General features: G+C 43.1%; 1 protein-coding gene across 13 annotated transcripts in view; it reads right to left on the bottom strand.

Annotated features, from left to right (window-relative positions):
- The window catches only part of CACNA1C (calcium voltage-gated channel subunit alpha1 C), a 429,198-nt gene that overhangs the window by 159,688 nt on the left and 251,996 nt on the right, over nucleotides 1-17,514 (bottom strand). For all 13 annotated transcript variants that reach the window (XM_063395089.1, XM_063395096.1, XM_063395092.1 and 10 more), the window contains exon 5: nucleotides 16,537-16,676. In XM_063395089.1, the coding sequence (XP_063251159.1) occupies nucleotides 16,537-16,676 (140 nt within the window). The remainder of the gene's footprint in view (nucleotides 1-16,536; nucleotides 16,677-17,514) is intronic.

Raw genomic sequence — 17,514 nt, 5'->3', positions numbered from 1 at the left:
GGACAAGAACCACGATACACAGCAGAGGGCAAAGGCTGGGGTGCACAGAGCTGCACTCAGAGCACGGGCAGAGCTGGAAAACTGGAGCCATGTCCCTACTCTGCTGCTGCCAGAAGTCAACCAGTCCCAGGCAGAGCCTGAGATGCCCCAAAACCACCAAACCCATCCTGAGTGAGAGCTTCCAGCCCTGTCAGGACCTTCCTGTGCTCCACATCCACCTCGTCTAACCTCAGTCCCAACAGAGCGAGAGTCAGGACCAGCAGAGCTGGGTTTGTCCCAAGATTTATGGATCACCTTTTAACAGAGCTTGCCCAGAAATGGATTTGAGTAAATATTATTACATGATTGTTAAGGTATGAGACTGTTGAAAGCCCTAATCATGAGCAAGCCAAACACTCCCAGAATGGCCCAGGGAAGGTGACTTGTAGCCAAGTTTTGTAAATCACTCAGCAGCTGTACCCTCAGATGCACTTGACTGGAGCTGCCTCCCTCTGTCTCCTTCCCTTCATTTTGTAAAACCAGAACAATAAAGCCAGCCTCATAAGCCTTTAGTAAGGATTTGCATTTACAAAGACCTTAAAGTTATCACTTTGAGTAGGAATAATGGCAATCACTGTCACTGGCAGTTATTAAGGATGGAAGTATTGAGAGACCTCTAGAAATCTACAGTCTACAAATAGCCAGATCAGAACAATTACAAGCTCATGATTTTGCAATGACTGAGAGCCAGAAGTCATTAATGTCTCCTGCAAATGCTGTCATCTCCTCAGAGAAGTTGGTATTAGCTGTGATTTTTGAAAAATGTGATTCATGAGTTGTAAATGTCTGTTATACATCTGCCAAGAGAGCTTGTGATAACTAATAATTTTAAAAATCTATCATCTAAGATCTTAGACTCTTTTTTCTTTCTTTCTTTTTTTTAAACTAATTTAAATACTTTCTAATGAGGATGACACATCTCTTGACAAGCTCTTTCCCTTGTAGGCAATCCACTTGTCAGCTCACAGCTCAGGCTGAGGCTGCCTTTGCTCCCCAGCCCTGATGGGACACAGCAGAAGCAGCCAAAGGTGGCACCAGCTGCCTGGCCAGCAGCATCCTCAGTGCCTGCTACAAACCCTGGCTGCATTCTACCATCCCCAGATGTCAGAACACTTTTCCAGGTGCCTACAGGCAGTCCAGCTCTCTGTTATCAGCTATCAATCCACAGGATACGCCGCTATCCAAGGGCAGTGCCATTCAGCATGAAACATTCTGCATTTCACAGGCTCTAACATGAGCTCTGACATGAACTACATCACTGACAGCACCAAAACATCCTGGACAGGGGTGGGCCCCTCTGCTTGCTCAGTTCCCTCTGGATGCTTTCCTTGATAAGCAATATCTCTGGAGGGAAAAAAATGCCGTGCTTACATGAGGCAGTCAACTTTTTCTTCTAAATGTCCACGCCTTTCAGTCTACTAATCCTAAATATGAACAGAAAATGAAGTGCAGTCCACACCAGCATTGCTTCAATTCTTTACATCGGTCAGGAATGTTACATTCCCCAGAAGATTAAAACAATGTCCCACCTTCTCCCAAACAAGGTACAACACTACAAGAAAGTTAAAAGGCTACAGACGGCTGCAAACCTGAAAAAAAACCCCACAAACTTTGCAGATTGAAATATTTGCTGCCTCAAATAAATCTCCACAAAAGCAAATAAAGGCTCTCCTTTCAGTGACTTGAGGAGTTTTGTTATTCCAAAATGTAGCCAGGCTTATGAGGCTAAGTGTTCTGATACCAGGTTTTATGTCATTTACCCCTAATTATTATCATTATTATTAATTAATTTTAACATTCATTGTAGGCTATACCCAGCACTCTTGAGAGGGTACTGAGGACAGACAAAAAGACAAACAAAAAAGCTCTCTCACTTTAAAAACAGCTTCATTAACACCCACAACATGAAAATGCTTCAGCCTACTGCAGATGTCCAGGGTGTGACATCTGCACAAAGCCCTGCCCTTGGTGTTAGCAGAGCAGTGAAAACAAAGGGTTGCACCACAGACTTGAGAGGATGTTTGGATGGTCGAGGGGAACATGTACCACCAGAAGAGGCACAGCACCTTCAGCCAGCCTCATTAGAGAAAAGCTTCTCGAGGATAATAAGGCAGCTTTGAAGAGGACATGAGGGTCTGGATGCTTTTAGCATGAATTGATGTGTGTGCTGTGCAGCATCCCCTCAGGGCAGCCTGCTTTTAGATCCAGATGATTCCAATAATTAGCAAACTTAAATACGTTACCATCGAAGTATTCGGAGAGTTTCTGAAAGTTAAAGAAGCCCCAGCCATGCAGCAGCTGCACAGCTGCCTCAGGAGAGGAGATGGATGCTGCTGCAGAAGGGCAGGGGACCCATGCAGGCCTCCAGGCTGCCCACACTGCTGCAGCACAGCTGCTGCAACCTGCAACCTGCTTGGCTCTGCAGGCAGCTGCTGCAACACAGAGCTGCAGCTGCAGGGAATGCCACGGGGAGCTGGCCTGGCACCTGGAAAACTCCCTGTGCTGGCAGGGGCAGGGCAGGGAGAGAGGATGAGGAGGGAGGAGAGGATGGGGGAAGAGCTGTGGGTACAAGAACAGAGTCACTTTTCTAATAAAAACCCTCACACGCTTCCCAGCACATCAGATGTGTGTGCTGAAACCCCAGAGGTGCAGGAGCACTGCTGATCAGAGCAAACCAAGGTGAACCACCCCTCACAGGCAGTCACAAACACTTTTCTAACCAGTGGTGAGAATTCTACACGCTTTCAGGGGCTCTTTCTGTGTGCAGAGGAAAAAAGGAGAGCTCAGCTCATGAAAGGAGGATTTCTCTGTCCCAGCTCATGTATGTTTGCTCAATCTTTGCATGGTGCAGCTCCAGGCATCGCCCCACACGCTGCTCACACCACTGCATGCCTTGGGCAGTGTTTTCTCACTTGTGGAGGTAAGGCTTGCCCTGCTAGCAAGGAGTGTGCAGCTGATAATTGTAATTAAATCCTGACGAGCTGATCAGGCTGCAGAGCTGTCAGGATTAAAGGAGGTGGTGCCAATAGCTGCTCTCCACAGCAGAGCCAGGTTTTTACAGTGCTGTTTGCTGGCAATGTCAGCACTGGCCAACCATAAACACAGGGCCTTCAGCTTAAGTCCTGAGAAGTAAATATAAAAATTTAAAACCCTTTTAAAAGGGCTTTCAAATATTTGGCATTCTAAATCTGGTTATTTGTGTGCTGGACTCTCCCCAGACATCTGTTTAGGTGCAGCATCTGCCTCGCGGAGCTCACTCCAGGCTGGACACAGAGAACTGCTCAGGGATTAGGGAAAGTGCAAGGAACGGGATTGTTTGCTCTTTTTCAGCCCACACTTTTCATCTGTTAATAATTGAAGATTTTAAACAACCCCTAGTATTTATTTTAAAAGCACTTCAGTTTACCTTTAAGAAAATCCTCTTGGCTGTGTTCTGACACCGGTTCCATAAATGTTTCAGCAAGCAAAACACGTTAATGCCATTCCCTGGGCTCACAGATTTAGCATTTATTTACACTGATGAAACGTTTCAAATATTTATTACATGGGAAAAACATTGCTCTTTATACCAGGTCAAGCCCTTTTTAGCCTCTAGAGGACTGCATTAACCCAAAAGCTTAGAATACAACTGGAGAGAAGAGGGACCGTGGAAGAAGAGAGGGAAAAAGCTTAAACTAAATAACACAGATCTTTCTCAAAGCTGTGGGAAATGCACTTTCAGGGCTGCTGCAGGTGTTTCTGGGCTATTATATTTTGCTGTGTTTTTCTCTCAGGAAGATGAAGAGAGGGGCTGGTTGCTGTCTCATGCACTGAGGCAGTTCTTGAAGAATACACTGTATTTTTAAACAGGTGAGTGTCTGCACCCAAAGCAATGGGATTACCTGCACATCCCCGTGTGGACTCACAGGTTTTCTTTTGGATTTCAACCAGTGCTTAGCAAGGTGGCACAAGAAAAAGAAGAAAAAGACCCAGCTGCTGAAATGCACTTGGCATTGTTGCATTGTGGAACATATCCAAGGAAATTAAGGGTAGGTTTGCTAATATAGAATTCCTTTCAAGAAAGACATGCCCATAAAAAATTAGACAATTCTTAGAAACACCCAGCTTGCCTTTTTTTTCAAGACTGTGAACTTTGCGACCCAAAAAAATCTTCTTTCTGAGACTGATTCTGACAGGTTTTTTCTCAAAAAGACGATATCTCTTCTTTGTTGCACAGTGGTGTTCATAAATTCCCAATTAATCAATGCATGAGTGGTAATTACCTCACATTTCCCACCCTTTGTACCTTTGGTTTCCTGTCCTTTGGTACCCTCATGTGTCCTATCAGTTTTTCTCTCTCTTTTTCTACCCTTTCCCCCTTCATTTAAATACTTGAAATGTTGGCAAAAGGAGGATTTCCTCTGAATTTAAACCCTTAAAACCAAGGGAAAACAGGGATTCCCTTGCAATTTAAGCCTTAAGATGATGAAGATGGGGGATTTTCCCTCAACTCCAACCCATAAAACAGCAGCAGAAAGATTATCCCCCTCCATTTAAACTAGAAAACACCAATTCCTCTGCAATTAATACCATTAAATCATGGAAATGTTTGGTTTCCTCTAAGTGCTACTCTCAAAATCACGGGTGAAGGGGGATCCCCTCCAATTTAAACACACACAATAATGAAAAAGGAGGTTTTCCCCTCAAATTAATCCCCTTTTCCATCAAACCCCTCTTTTTTTCCCAGGGCTTTTTTTGAGAGGAGAGGAGAGGAGAGGACAGGACAGGACAGGACAGGACAGGACCATCCCTTCTCTGCCCTCTTGTACACACAGAAATATACATTTTTTATACATATATAATATACAATTAGGCAGTGCCAGGGGTGTGGGAAGCAATTCTTTTCCTGCTAATACAGTTCAGAAGAAAACTGCTGCTTTGTGCAAGCAGGGAGGAAGCAGGGGAGGATTTGTGACTCAGCACAGGGCCTGAGTCAGATCACTTCTGGGAACCACTCTTAAATGGGAGAGTTCATGCACCATCCCCAGCCCCAGCAAGGCCTGCCCATAAATCACATTTACCTCTGACAATGCACCAAGAGACTGCCACTGCAACTCTGTTTCCAAAGCACAAGCCATATAACCAGAAATATTCCCCAAAGTGGACGTTTATCGCTTAATAAATGTAGGCATTGGCTAAGAAAATTGAAATGTATTAAATATTCATAAATATGAAAGGTTTTATAGCAATTTCAAAAGGAAGCCTGGAAAACAACAGACAGTTTTAGCACAAAAAGGTCCACGGCCATGGCAAGATATCTTAGATAAGTACATCTGCAATGATTTGTGAGAAAAAGCATTGAGGGCCCTCTTCAGCAGCGTTGCAAAGGGAAATCATATCACAGAGTTCATTTAGGGACAGCTGTACAATAGCAATTTGGAGAGGCAGTCTTTGTCTGTCTGGCTGGATTCTCAAAATATTAGTGGCAGATTGCTAGATAAAGTAAATTCTGTGGGTGTAGCCCAGCATTCTTGGGGCTGCAGATGTCATTTCCATTTCAAGAATAACAGGGAAGGTCTTGGGATAGTAAGGAAAGACACAACACAGGACAGAAGACTTGCTGATGTGAAAAGAAATAAGAAAGCAAATTCTCAAGCTGCAGGGTGACTATTTTGGGGCAGGCAATGCCATTTAAACATATACAATCACTCCATTCAAAACCACGTGCTGTAAAAAAACAGAAAAAAGAAAGTTTTGGCATCTGCTCATGATTGTTCTCATTGCTGCATTTTCAAACCACGTCTTCACTGACTTCTCAAGCCAAAACAGTGACACTCAGGGGGATTCACACAAATGGGCACGGGGATGTGAACACAATTGCTCTGTGCCTGCCAAGCCTTGCAATACCACCCCTGGCTCATCCTTTGAGGGGAGAGAGGATCAGCAGAACAAAACCAAAGCCACAAGAAAACCCAGCTCTTCTTTCTGGATCCTTTTCTCTTGGGAGGCAGCTCAGCAGAGCATCCCCTGCCTGCCAGAGTGACCTGACTGAGGCACACAACAGAGCTGGTCCTGAGCACGGTGTCCACACAGCCCCGGCTCGAGGGGATGCTGGATAAATCAAAGATAACTGCTGGATGCTGGATAAACGAATGGATAACTGCTGGATGCTGGATAAATGGACACATGGCTGGCAGAGACCTCTGCTACCCCTCACAGAAGCATCCCTCTCTCCTCCTGGGGGGCTCTGACTTGTTTTAGTAGCCTTTCGTTCAAAGTGTGTAAGTGCCCACTTATAAAGATGCCTGATGATTAATAAGACTTTCTTCATCTTTCCAGTTCCAACATGCAGCTCCTGCAAATTCAGCCTTGCTCTCTAACCATTGGATTTTAGCTCAGTTCAGCTGAGGAGAAGAACCAGGCAAGATCTTCAGACTTTAAATGTAAAAAATTCAAACCCCAGAATGGAGTTGTGTCCCTCCCATGCAGCCTGAACACAGAGGAAGAGCAGGGAGAGAAAAGCAGCAGCTAAGTGCCTGCAGAAAATTCCACATTACAGGAAAAAAGGGCACCTTGAACAAAACCAAAGTGAAGTTCAGTGAGCAAACTCCAAAGGTGTTTTGAACAAAGACCACAGTGTGCTGCCAGGTAATCTTGCACAGAGTGGGGAGGCTGAGGTCGAGTTCTCTGTGCCAGACAGAGACTTGTGAAGATGGATTAAAGTTAAGGCAGGTAAAGGACATTCAGGAGCCCTGGAAGTTCCTAGGCCAGCAGGGATCAGCTGGATTTCCCAGGAAACAGCCTTGATTTTCAGCTGGCAGGATGATCATGGACTGAGAATCCATCCCTGGGGTCACTGTGAAGGTTTTATCCATTCTTAACCACTCTGAAGGATCACAGAAGGAGGAATTTTTCTTGGGTCTTCTTCCTACAGAGCAATCCAAACCCAAAAGCAGTCTGGCCCAAGGACTGCCCCAGCTCTCAGTGACATGACCCATCACATTTCTAGTTTTTAAATTTCTTCATGCACAAGCACAGCTATGACAGGAAATATTTACAGGGGAAGTTTTGGTCTGGTGCTGTGCCACTGGATTCAATCACAAAATTTGTGCAGAGTATGTCAACACACTGTGCTGTCCTAGTCTGGTCAGGTGAACACAAAAACAGAACCCAAGCCCAAAGTTAAACACCCTCTGAACTGAGATAATGATGGAAAAACCTTGTTTTTCAAATGCTGTGGTATGCAGCTCTGAAAATGAATACACTTCCTAAGGAAACGGTTTTGCAAAGCAGGAACTTTGAAAACCTGGAGGAGCTTAAGCCTCATGGTAGCAGAAATGGGCTCAAAGCAGGTGGGTCTCAATCATTTGAGAGGAAGATTAATGACTTTTGGGTTACAAACATCTTAATTGTTAAAATAAAATCATAAAATTGTAAAAGTTTTTTACAGTTTATTGACAGAATTCCTCAGGTAAGTGGACATTAGTCTCTTTTCTATATTATAAATAATAAAGATTTAAATAAACTAATTAAATAAATTAATAAATTAAATTAAATTAATATTTTTATTTGTTTGATGTCTTTCTCCAGATATTCTAACTCATCACTTGTGAACAGGTTTAGAAAAGGCAAAAGCTTAAAAGATAACAAATGTTAACAGGGATTCTGTAAATGTAGAAGTCCAGCCAGGGATGACAAGATTAAAGTTTTGTAGCATGTAAAGAAAAATATATTGATGAAAGAAATTGATCTTCTTGGAAGTTAAATACTCCAGCAAATAACAAGGGGCTTCCTATGAGCTACCAAGTTTGAACTTCTCATGATAAAAGAATTACAAGAAACTATCAAACCTCCAACTTTCTTTCTTTTTCCACATCAGTAAGAGAGTTGCTTTTGATTTCTCACAAACCTGATTAGACTTAAAACTCTGCTTGCACACATCAGATAATAAAATGCTTTAAAGGGAAAAATGCTTCTGACATAATAAGGAAAATGTCCTTTAGCTCACTAGGCAGGCCCAGTGTGTTTGGACAGAAAATTAATGGTTGCTGTTTACACAAAGTTGTATTTGTCAGAAGAAAGAGGGGTTCTTTATTGGTATTTACTTTCTTTGCAACTCTCTTTACAACTTGCACAGTTCAAAGGGTTTTTTGTACAGACTGTGTATGTGTTGCTAGAATGCACTGGAATTAAACGTTTATTTATTTTTAATTTTCTTTTACACATAATAAAGCAGTCAAGGGGGAATCATAAGGTTCTCCTGCTGCAATGTGAACAGCTAAATAAAATTCCTAACAGATACAGAAATATACAATAATAAACTAGAGAAATTTTACTTCCTCCAAAGTAAAGTTTTAAAGTGAAATAATCCCAGCACTGGAATATGAAAAGGTGAGTTAAAGGCTGAGCTTAAATTTTCACTGGGTGAGACTCAATGCTAATTTCTTTCATTGGGTACTGTTTATATTAAAAACCAGAACTTTCAGATTTTGAACAGCCTTTGTAAGGCCTGTGTGTGTTCATACCTGGATGTATTGGTTTGACTTCTGACCAAGACATCAAGCCTGATTAAAAGGAACTTTATCCTTTGGTGCTTTTCAATACAAATAAAAACCAATGCACAGCAATAACCTGAAAGAAAATGTCAGTTGCAGAAATGTCTTGAACAACTTATTGCAGGAAAAAAACCCCGATAACAAATCCAACCAAAAAAAAAAAAAAAAAGAGAGAAATGTCAGACAGGCTGCTTGCTTAATGTTTGAGCAACAACAGAAAATAACTTCCCCCAACAGATTATACTTCCATGGTATATAGGATTTGATATGCCCCAGTTCTCACACCACTGCAAGGCTGTGTGATTGGAAGATGAGATGCTTGAAGAAGGTTTAGAGAGGTTGTTTTGTAGTCCTGTAAATAAACTGAATTTCTATAGCCATTTCCCCTGCTAAAGAAAACAACGTTTAGTAAGGCCTATGGAAAGAAGTGACAAAAATAGAATTTTTATAATTTCTTCTATTTCTTTTATCCTGTGAGCTACATTCTGTCAAAAATGCTTCTGATGTAAAACTGTTGAGCAGCTTTAGCAGTACAGAAACCAAAAAAAAGAAAAGATTCTTTGTAGAGGGTTAGCAGATGTTTTGTGAATTGTGATTGATGTGGCAGGGCAAACCAGCAGAAGATAATCTAAAACTGAAGAAACAAGAGGCACAGCTACTCAAACAACTCATAAAAAATAGTTGCAACAGAGGGCAAGACACATATGGGATAGGTTATTGTTACATGTGTTAAACAGGAATTGGATTTGCTTCTGGGAAAAAGGGAGATCAAGAAAGTTCTCTGATCTCCTTCCCGTTTCCCTGGCACAAGGAAAACTTAGATAAAATGTTAAGAGGCTGGGCAGGTTAGGTGGGCTCTCATTTCCACACTTCCCCATGATCAGAACAGCAAATTATTGGTTCCATCAGTGAACAGCTAAAGCATGGAAAAGTTTATTGGTTTTCATGCCAGCCAACGTGCCTGTGCTCTCATCTAGCACAGTAACAGCAGGCACACAGAGCTAAGAAGGCAGTACCTAATTCTGGAGAAATCTACATTAAAGAGAAGAGGGAGGCTCTCCCACAGATTATGTACACATTGAAACTTTAAAATATTATTTCCTCTTTTTTGCCTGTACTTAATTCATGCTTTGTGAGTTTCTTTGTGGTTTTTTTTTTCCCTACTATAGCACTTGTACAGGATGCAATATTATTATAAATTCAGATCATCACTGAAAAAACCAATATTGGCAGGCTTAAAATGCATTCACTGGTTGAGAGCACTGTCTGACTGTGCGTTGCTGATAGTTTGATAATGCTTTGTGAAAATCACACCAAGGACCACAGGCATCCAACAAGGCTTTTGGAAGGCTTGGACAGGCAGAAGGAACTGGGATGGTGCCAGAGTTGTGGCACATCCCTGTGGATCTTGTGTCCTGAGCAGAACCTGGGCGCTCTCCTGTGTCCCAGCTCTGCTGCCCAGTGTGTGCCAGTCACAGCCCTGGGACAGGGTGGGAATGTTAGAGTCCCACCAGGGCACAACACATGAAAACACACAGCTACTCTGGAGAAAACAAACAAAACCATTGCCCACAAGATCTGTAACTAACCAGCGATGCAAAATTCAGCCCAGTGAAACCAAAGCCTGCACTGACATTTGCTGTAAGCTCGGGATGACACCAGATGCAGCAGAGGTGTCAGCTGGGAGAGAACACACGAAAAGCCCAGAACAGGCTGTGCCATGCTCTGACGTGGGACAACAAATCCAAATCCCCCTGCCCAGGGGGTGACAGAGCAGCCAGGAGGGGCCAGGGAGCAGCCGGGAGCACCAGGCAGCCACAGGCTGCACAGACACACTGCAAACTGCTCTCAGGAGACTGCAGATGCACTCCTCGAGGTTCAGATGCTGCAGGACCAGCAGCCTGGTGCCATGGGCTCCCTTCAGACCTCTGCCCCACAGCCAGTCTGAATGAGGACTCTGGGCAGTACTTGAAGAATGAAAAAAAGGTTCTAGAAATGTCTGATCCATCCAGAGCCCTTCTGGAAAGTCTCTTTCTAAGCCAAGAGAGATTTTTTTTTTTTTACTGTCTCCCTGTCTGCTCTTTGATGTCAGCATGGGGTTTGTTTTCCTCATTTGGAAGGGACTGCCTACACTCTGATGTGGTCCCATATTATGATATTGGGATTTTTTCTGCTGTGAAGGCATGCTGAATAATCATGCCAGCATGCACAGTAACTGGTAGGATAAAGGCTGAGGCAGTTATTGGGTACATTTGCAGCCTGTGTTATTTTTAAAAGAGCTACATAGACGAGATCAAATAAATATTTCCCAGTTTTCATTTGCATTCCTAAAATATGAGGGAAATCTTTCTGAGAGCAGCAACGTGCCTCTGTGAGTAATCTCCCTTAGCAAGATAAACCCCTTTTTGCCACTGCTACACAGAGTTAACTTCTTCTGCCATAAATTACATCACCCTGCAGGCTGTACCTCCCAGGGAAGCATGCTTTAGGTCCTGATTGTGTAATCCTTGCTCACAGAATGATCCTCACCTAAGGGAGATGCTGGGCTGGAATCAAATTACTCCCTTGAGTAAGGGTGACCTAAGTAAATAAAGGAGTAGCAAGCACGTGTAGAGTTTGCAGTTACCTCTGAAGAAAAAAGCCTAATGAGGACATTCAGTTCAGACTGTTCCAGCCTTCCTAACCCACTCCCTCCAAATCTGTAATGAAAGCAAAACAAATTGGCCACTTGAGATGAAACCCAGCGAGGCAGGGACATGGGAAAGGTGGTGCAGCTCGTCCTCTCAGGGTGCTCTGTGTGCTGGGAGGTGGCACAGAGGGGGAGAAGTCTTGCTCAGGAATGGAGGAGAGCACCAGGGATCTGCCCGAGAGCACGTCTGCCACAGCTTCTGACCTCAAGAGAAAAGGAAGGAACCGGGCTTGGCAAAAACTGACATTGTTTAATGCCACAACAGTTTGGGGCAGAACTGATATTGGGAAGCCAGATTTTGCCTAAATGTACATGAAGTAATTCCCTGTGTTGTCAGGGACCTTTCTCTCCTAGGTTTGGTGGCAGCAAACCGCCAAGTGTAGTGTTTCCTCCTCATAGAGCTTGCTGCACTCTTTATTTCCTCCACACAGACCTTCCACACTTGGGGAGCTCTGGGCAGGCCCCTTCTCCTCCCCCTGAAGGCAGCCACAGCCCTCCCCTGTGTGCAGGTCACAGCACAAGCCCAGGAGGGCAAATCGGAGTCCCTCGCTCCACCAGTGACACTGAACAAATGCAAACCACGTACAGGACACCCCTGTCAGATGTACTTTGCCAGAAGTCCATTAATTGTAAAAGAAATTGGACCTCCTTACTGCCAGTTGGCATTTCCTTGAGACTTAATGCTATTCAACACATAGGAACAGTCAATGGCTCAACATTTCTTTGCCATATTCCAAAATCACATAGTTATCAAGAGAAATGTCATTTTGGATTCCTTGAATTCTCTCTGTTTATTACCTCAATTACATTATTTCCTCAACTTTTCAACATAGTGTTAATTTCTTGTCACAGAACAGAAAATAATGAGAAACTGCAGTTGAAAAGTTTGACTGGGCACTGAAAACAAAATAAAATAAAAAATGCCCACATAAATCTGTGCTGTCAGCAGAGGATCTCTTTCAAAACACAAATATGGAGCACAGCAGCTACTCAGATCATACAACTTCCAAATTGTCTGGAAGAGCTTATCAATTAAGTCTGGCAAATATCAGGTAGACAATAACCAGTGGCAAAAATGCAGTTACACTGAGACGAAGTACCACATGAAGAGAATGAACAGGATGGGTGAGGTGGTATAATTGAGCAGCAGGAATAAAGGTGATAGAAGTGGAATTAATAAGTTAAAAGGGCATGAGCTAGCATGCGTAGGAGTAACGCATTGCCCTTTCCAGCAGCCAGGAGTGAGTCTCTTTTTTAATTGGATCATGTTTCTTCATTGCCCAATTGGATGCCTCCTCTTGCCCTCCTGAAGTACAAAATGTTTAAACAAGTTTTAAATATGTAATAACATAAAGCCGAGAGAGAAGAGCAATCAACAGAAAACTCTTAGCACAAAAGGGCTGGCTTGATTCTGTCCCTAGAAAGCTTTACAATGCTTTACACTCCTGCCAAAGGAGATGCTGGGTTGGTTTCCAAGACACTAAAGTGATTAAGTTTTGGTAGACATGCTGATTTTGCACTTGTCTACTCATGTCCATCAAGGGAATTGTTTTCCTTCTCCCTCCTTTCTCAAACCATTGTATTGGTCTTGGTGCCACACATTAAGACAGGTGCTCCAAAACACGTGTGAAGTTTTCCTTCCGAGAGACTGCTTTGGTGCTCCAGCAGTAAAGTTCTTTCAGCAGCCAAAATAAAGTGTGCACTGCAAGAACCGTGTTCATATGACAGTAATAGAGCAGCTGAACAGTGAAATCTGGCCTGTGTATCAAGGATATCAAGTGCTTGGATCTCATTTTCAAAAGTGACTTAACTATGATAAAACCTAAATCATCCATGTGCTCTGCAAAATAATCACCACTCACCTACACATTAATGCCAGGCTAGAAGGACTGAGTGTGGACCATTATTCCTGAAGCAGTAGGACTTTAAAAAAAAAAAGTGGTGGGGAAAAAAGAGTTTACCTAATTAGCTCAGAAACTCTATTTTGTGCACAAAATAACTGGGATGACAGCTGTGGGAAGTATCTAATCCACTGCTCTGCCACACACCTCACACAGTCACCATAAGAACTGCACCTCTCACTCAAAAAAAAGTTTTCTGGAAAAGAACTCAAACTACTTTAAAAAAATATCTAATGCACGAAAATCCCCTCAAGCCAAACCCAGTTGATCTCTATGGAATTTCTTGGAAATGTGTAAATACTCAACAGTATTTTTTTAAGTAGTTCTGGGAACCCAAAGACTTTGAATTCAGTGCCTTTGAAGGCTTCTCCCATGATGGTAGAGTTCTTTTTGTGACACAGATAAAAAAATGTTTGTCTTACCTTTTGAACAAAATGTCTATTTTCTTCCTTATGACAAGTGGTCTTGTGAGTGTCCACATAACCACAAAGCATAAAAGTGTCATCTGTTCTCTCAAAGATGATGAAATATTGATGTGCCCACTACCGTCATCCAGATGTCGTCTTCAGGCTTTGTTGAATTCATGATCTCAAACCCTTTTGATTTTAGGAGGCACCAGTGTAATTTGGAGCCTTAGACAGTTTGATCCTAACAAAGATTGTCAAAGGTACCTTTGTGCTTTTGGCTTTGCTTGCACATGAACCACTTATTGCACTGGACAGTCCCCACTTCTTGGTTGAGACATTTAGTGGCAAGAGACAGCCAAATCCCAGGAATTAAGCATGCCTGGGACTTGGAAAAAAGGGATTGTGAGCTCTTAACATCCTCCATCCATCTCTCTGAAGCTGTCGGATTGTCATGTTGACCTACATGTCTAGCATTGGTGGCCAATAGGAGACATGAATAATTAGAAGCCACTTCTGGAGATGTTAAATCTTGAACTTTTGTTTCCACCTCTCAATCTGCAAAATGCAGACACCAGTGATTTACTTCAGAGGGCAATTAAATATGTCTTTCCCTCACATCAAATCAAACTTATGTGGAAACTCTTTGTATGCTGAGACTGGTCTTTAAGTGCACCAACCTGAATAAAAACATGTTGCTCTGAAATTGTATTATTTCCTATGGATTGAGCCAGAGAGAAAAAAATCCACGTAAACTTCTTGTGACTCAGAAAAAATGATTCCATGCTGCAAGCCAGTCTCTCCACCTCAGACAAACTATTTCCCAAGACCAATCCTAACGAGTTTAAGATTTGCACGCAAAAATTCACCATGTGTTTCACAAATTTGTTTCGTAGGAATCATTGTGTTTTACACACTTTTTTTCCCCCCAAATAGTGGCAGTGAGATGTGGCCCTCAAGCCAAGCAGCAGATGTTGGAATTTCTGTGCAGAAGGTGGCTGCCAGTGACCCAGAGGATCCCTCTTAGCAAAGAGATGCTGCTTCCACACAGAGTCTGGTGAGTGAGAAGGAATTGCAGCGTGTGTGACATTCATGTAACTTTAGGACAGATCTCTGCAGGTTTTCTCCTTACAGGGGAAAGGCCTTCTGCATTTTGGAAGGGCAAGGAAGCAAAAAGCATTTCTTTACAGACAGCAAAACACTGCAAGTGCAAGGTTGGTAACTCTCCCACTGGTGTTTATGATGCCTCAGGGACAGAACTGAATGGGACCTGAGACTTGACTTCTAAACCTCTGCACTAAACTTGTACAAGAATGCAATCCTGTAATGTGCTATTTATGGCTAGCTTAGGCAATCTTATCTAAAAGGCCTCAGGAGAGAAGTTACGCTCTAATACATATGGATGGGATGACATCTATTCCAGGCTAATCAACAGGCATTTGTACAATTAGAAAATGCCCAGTCAAGGTTGAGGCTGTGTGAGCTGCAGATCTCAGTAGGATGAGCCCCCAAGAAGCCTGGTTTAACAAAGGGGTCCCTAGCCAGAACCAGCATTAACAGAGGCTGTCTGTCAGGTGAGGATGATGGTTTGCTTGCCTCACACTGCATTAGCATTTTGCTGTCTAGACCAAGTGTTTGTTAGTCTGCACCAGGCTCAGTTCTGGTACAAATTAAATACTCCCTGATGAGAAAACCCACAAATGGGCTGTTAGATAGTCTGTGCTGGGATGGAGATTGCACCTGTACATGGATACAAACTGTGTCAGGCTTAGTTCCTTCAGCTTCCCCGAGCCCTCCAAGAGCACCAAGCACAGAGCTAAGCTCAGTCTGCACCACAACAACTGACACATCACAGAGATTATGGCACCTCCACTCAGGGTCTTGGTGTGACTAAGGTTAGGAATACTTTAAAATACCAGATCTAGCCAGATCCTAAAATAAAAACAAAGTGTTACAGCTATTCTGGAGAAGATTAACTCCTTTTCTGCTCACTGCATCTCTCTTTGCTATAATCATGGAAACCAATGAGTTTTCAACCACCTCTCTCTCCAGAAGGTAAACAGTTCCCATCCATAACAAACTCTCAAGCCAAATGACACAATTTTCCCACATTGTCATGTCCATAGTCCACCTCCACAATGGAACTACCAGACTTAGTTACTCATAGCTTCATTGTAAACAAGAAAATGGATGAAAGACTATCAAATTCTGCTTGAGGACTTTCTCAGAGGCATGACAAATAATTTAAGCAAATTAGACTAACAGAGAACGTGAGTGTGTCATTGTCCTGTATTCTACATTCTGTTGCTTCTAAATTGTTCTCAGTTCTCTTGATCTGAACATCACATGCAAAGAAGAAAATGCAATTTTAATGAAAAAGTTCCTCTCCCTCCAAAATCAAAACACATGACCATACAGATTTTCCATCAAAGTCAAGAATTTATAATACCAAAACTTCACTATGATTTCACAATCATTTAAAGGATTTTATGCTTGAAATCACAAAAATCCTGGATCTTCCCCTTCCACTATTTGAAAAGGCTGCACAATCACACACAGAATCACAGAATCACAGAATCACTGGGCTGGAAGAGACCTCCAAGATCATCGAGTCCAACCCAACCCCAACATCTCAACTAAACCATGGCACTGAGTGCCACATCCAGTCCTTTTTTAAACACATCCAGGGATGTGACTCTACCACATCCCCAGGCAGGCCATTCCAATACTTTATCACTCTCTGTCAATCAGACTGACACACCGTGAGGCTTCCGCTCCTTTTCAGCTCCGCTTCGGTCATCCTTTGATTAACATCACGTTTATCACAAATGCATACATTTGGGAAAAAAAGTCATCCCCCACACACCAAAAAAAACAACCTGTATCGTGCTCTGTCTTTAAAATTGTTACAAAACCTTCCCCAGGCCCAGCAGAGACACAGCTGAAAGGAAAACCGTGGCGTTACTTACTGGGAACTCCAGACACCAGCCGTAGAGGGCGTAACACGCGGAAGGCCCGCAGCGCTTTGACATCGAACCCGGCTCCTTTCCCTCCTATTGAATTCCCCCCATCTGCTTTGGTTGCTTGTTCTAAAATTGCACTAAAAAGCCTGCAAAGAGAAAGAGGAAATGATCTGTAGGCAGACAGCAAGGCTCGGGCTAAAGAGGAGCAGGGACTGTCGCCATCGCGTCGCCCGGAGCATCTCCCAGGCCCGTGAGGGGTGTCACAGCTCTCCCTCCACACTCACACGTGGTGGAGGACAGACAGACTCTTCCCACATGCAGCAGCCTATGGGGATGTCCACACCACTTGCCAAACACTCGTTTCTGGAGCAGACATAACCACGACAAAAAGCTCCTCCCTCACGCTCCTCCATGGCCCTCGCAGCCGGCTATGGGCTACCAACAATTTGCTGTCTTTGTTAACCAGCAATCCACCTTGGGGAGAAAATCATCACCCTTAATTAAGCCAATCTGAATTATCTGTCACCTGTTTTACAAAGAGTTAAGGTTCTACTGCAGGTAGAACTTGGTGTAAACTCGAGGACCCTTCAAGGAGCAAGCTCTTAGTGTGTGCTCACTCTGTGTGATTGTGGATGCATTTGAAAATCCCCTGATGCTCTGGCTAAACTGTAGGAGCCTGATTATTAGAATGTTTTATTATACCAGCCTTAATGTTTTATCTTGGCTAGTAGGAGTAGATGCTTTAAGGAGAAGATGTCTCACTCAGAATGCATTTAAAAAGGCAGAGAAAGGAAGAAAAGGCAATGTTCTCCTGTAAAAAGCTGAAGGCTCACCCCATCTGTTAATAAGAGCTTGATTTAATAAATTAGCTTTCAGGAAGCAGCTTCCACTTTTTTCTGGTAAAACATTAGTACATTTGGGGAAGGATGGATTCCTCATGAATTTGCTAATGATATTGCTTTCAGCCTTGAAATCCTCAGCTTG

The sequence above is a fragment of the Prinia subflava genome, chromosome 4, assembly GCF_021018805.1.
Source record: "Prinia subflava isolate CZ2003 ecotype Zambia chromosome 4, Cam_Psub_1.2, whole genome shotgun sequence".
NCBI classification, from domain to species: domain Eukaryota; kingdom Metazoa; phylum Chordata; class Aves; order Passeriformes; family Cisticolidae; genus Prinia; species Prinia subflava.
The sequence above is the reverse complement of the archived record's forward strand: the minus strand, read 5'-3'. Positions and strand labels throughout refer to the sequence as shown.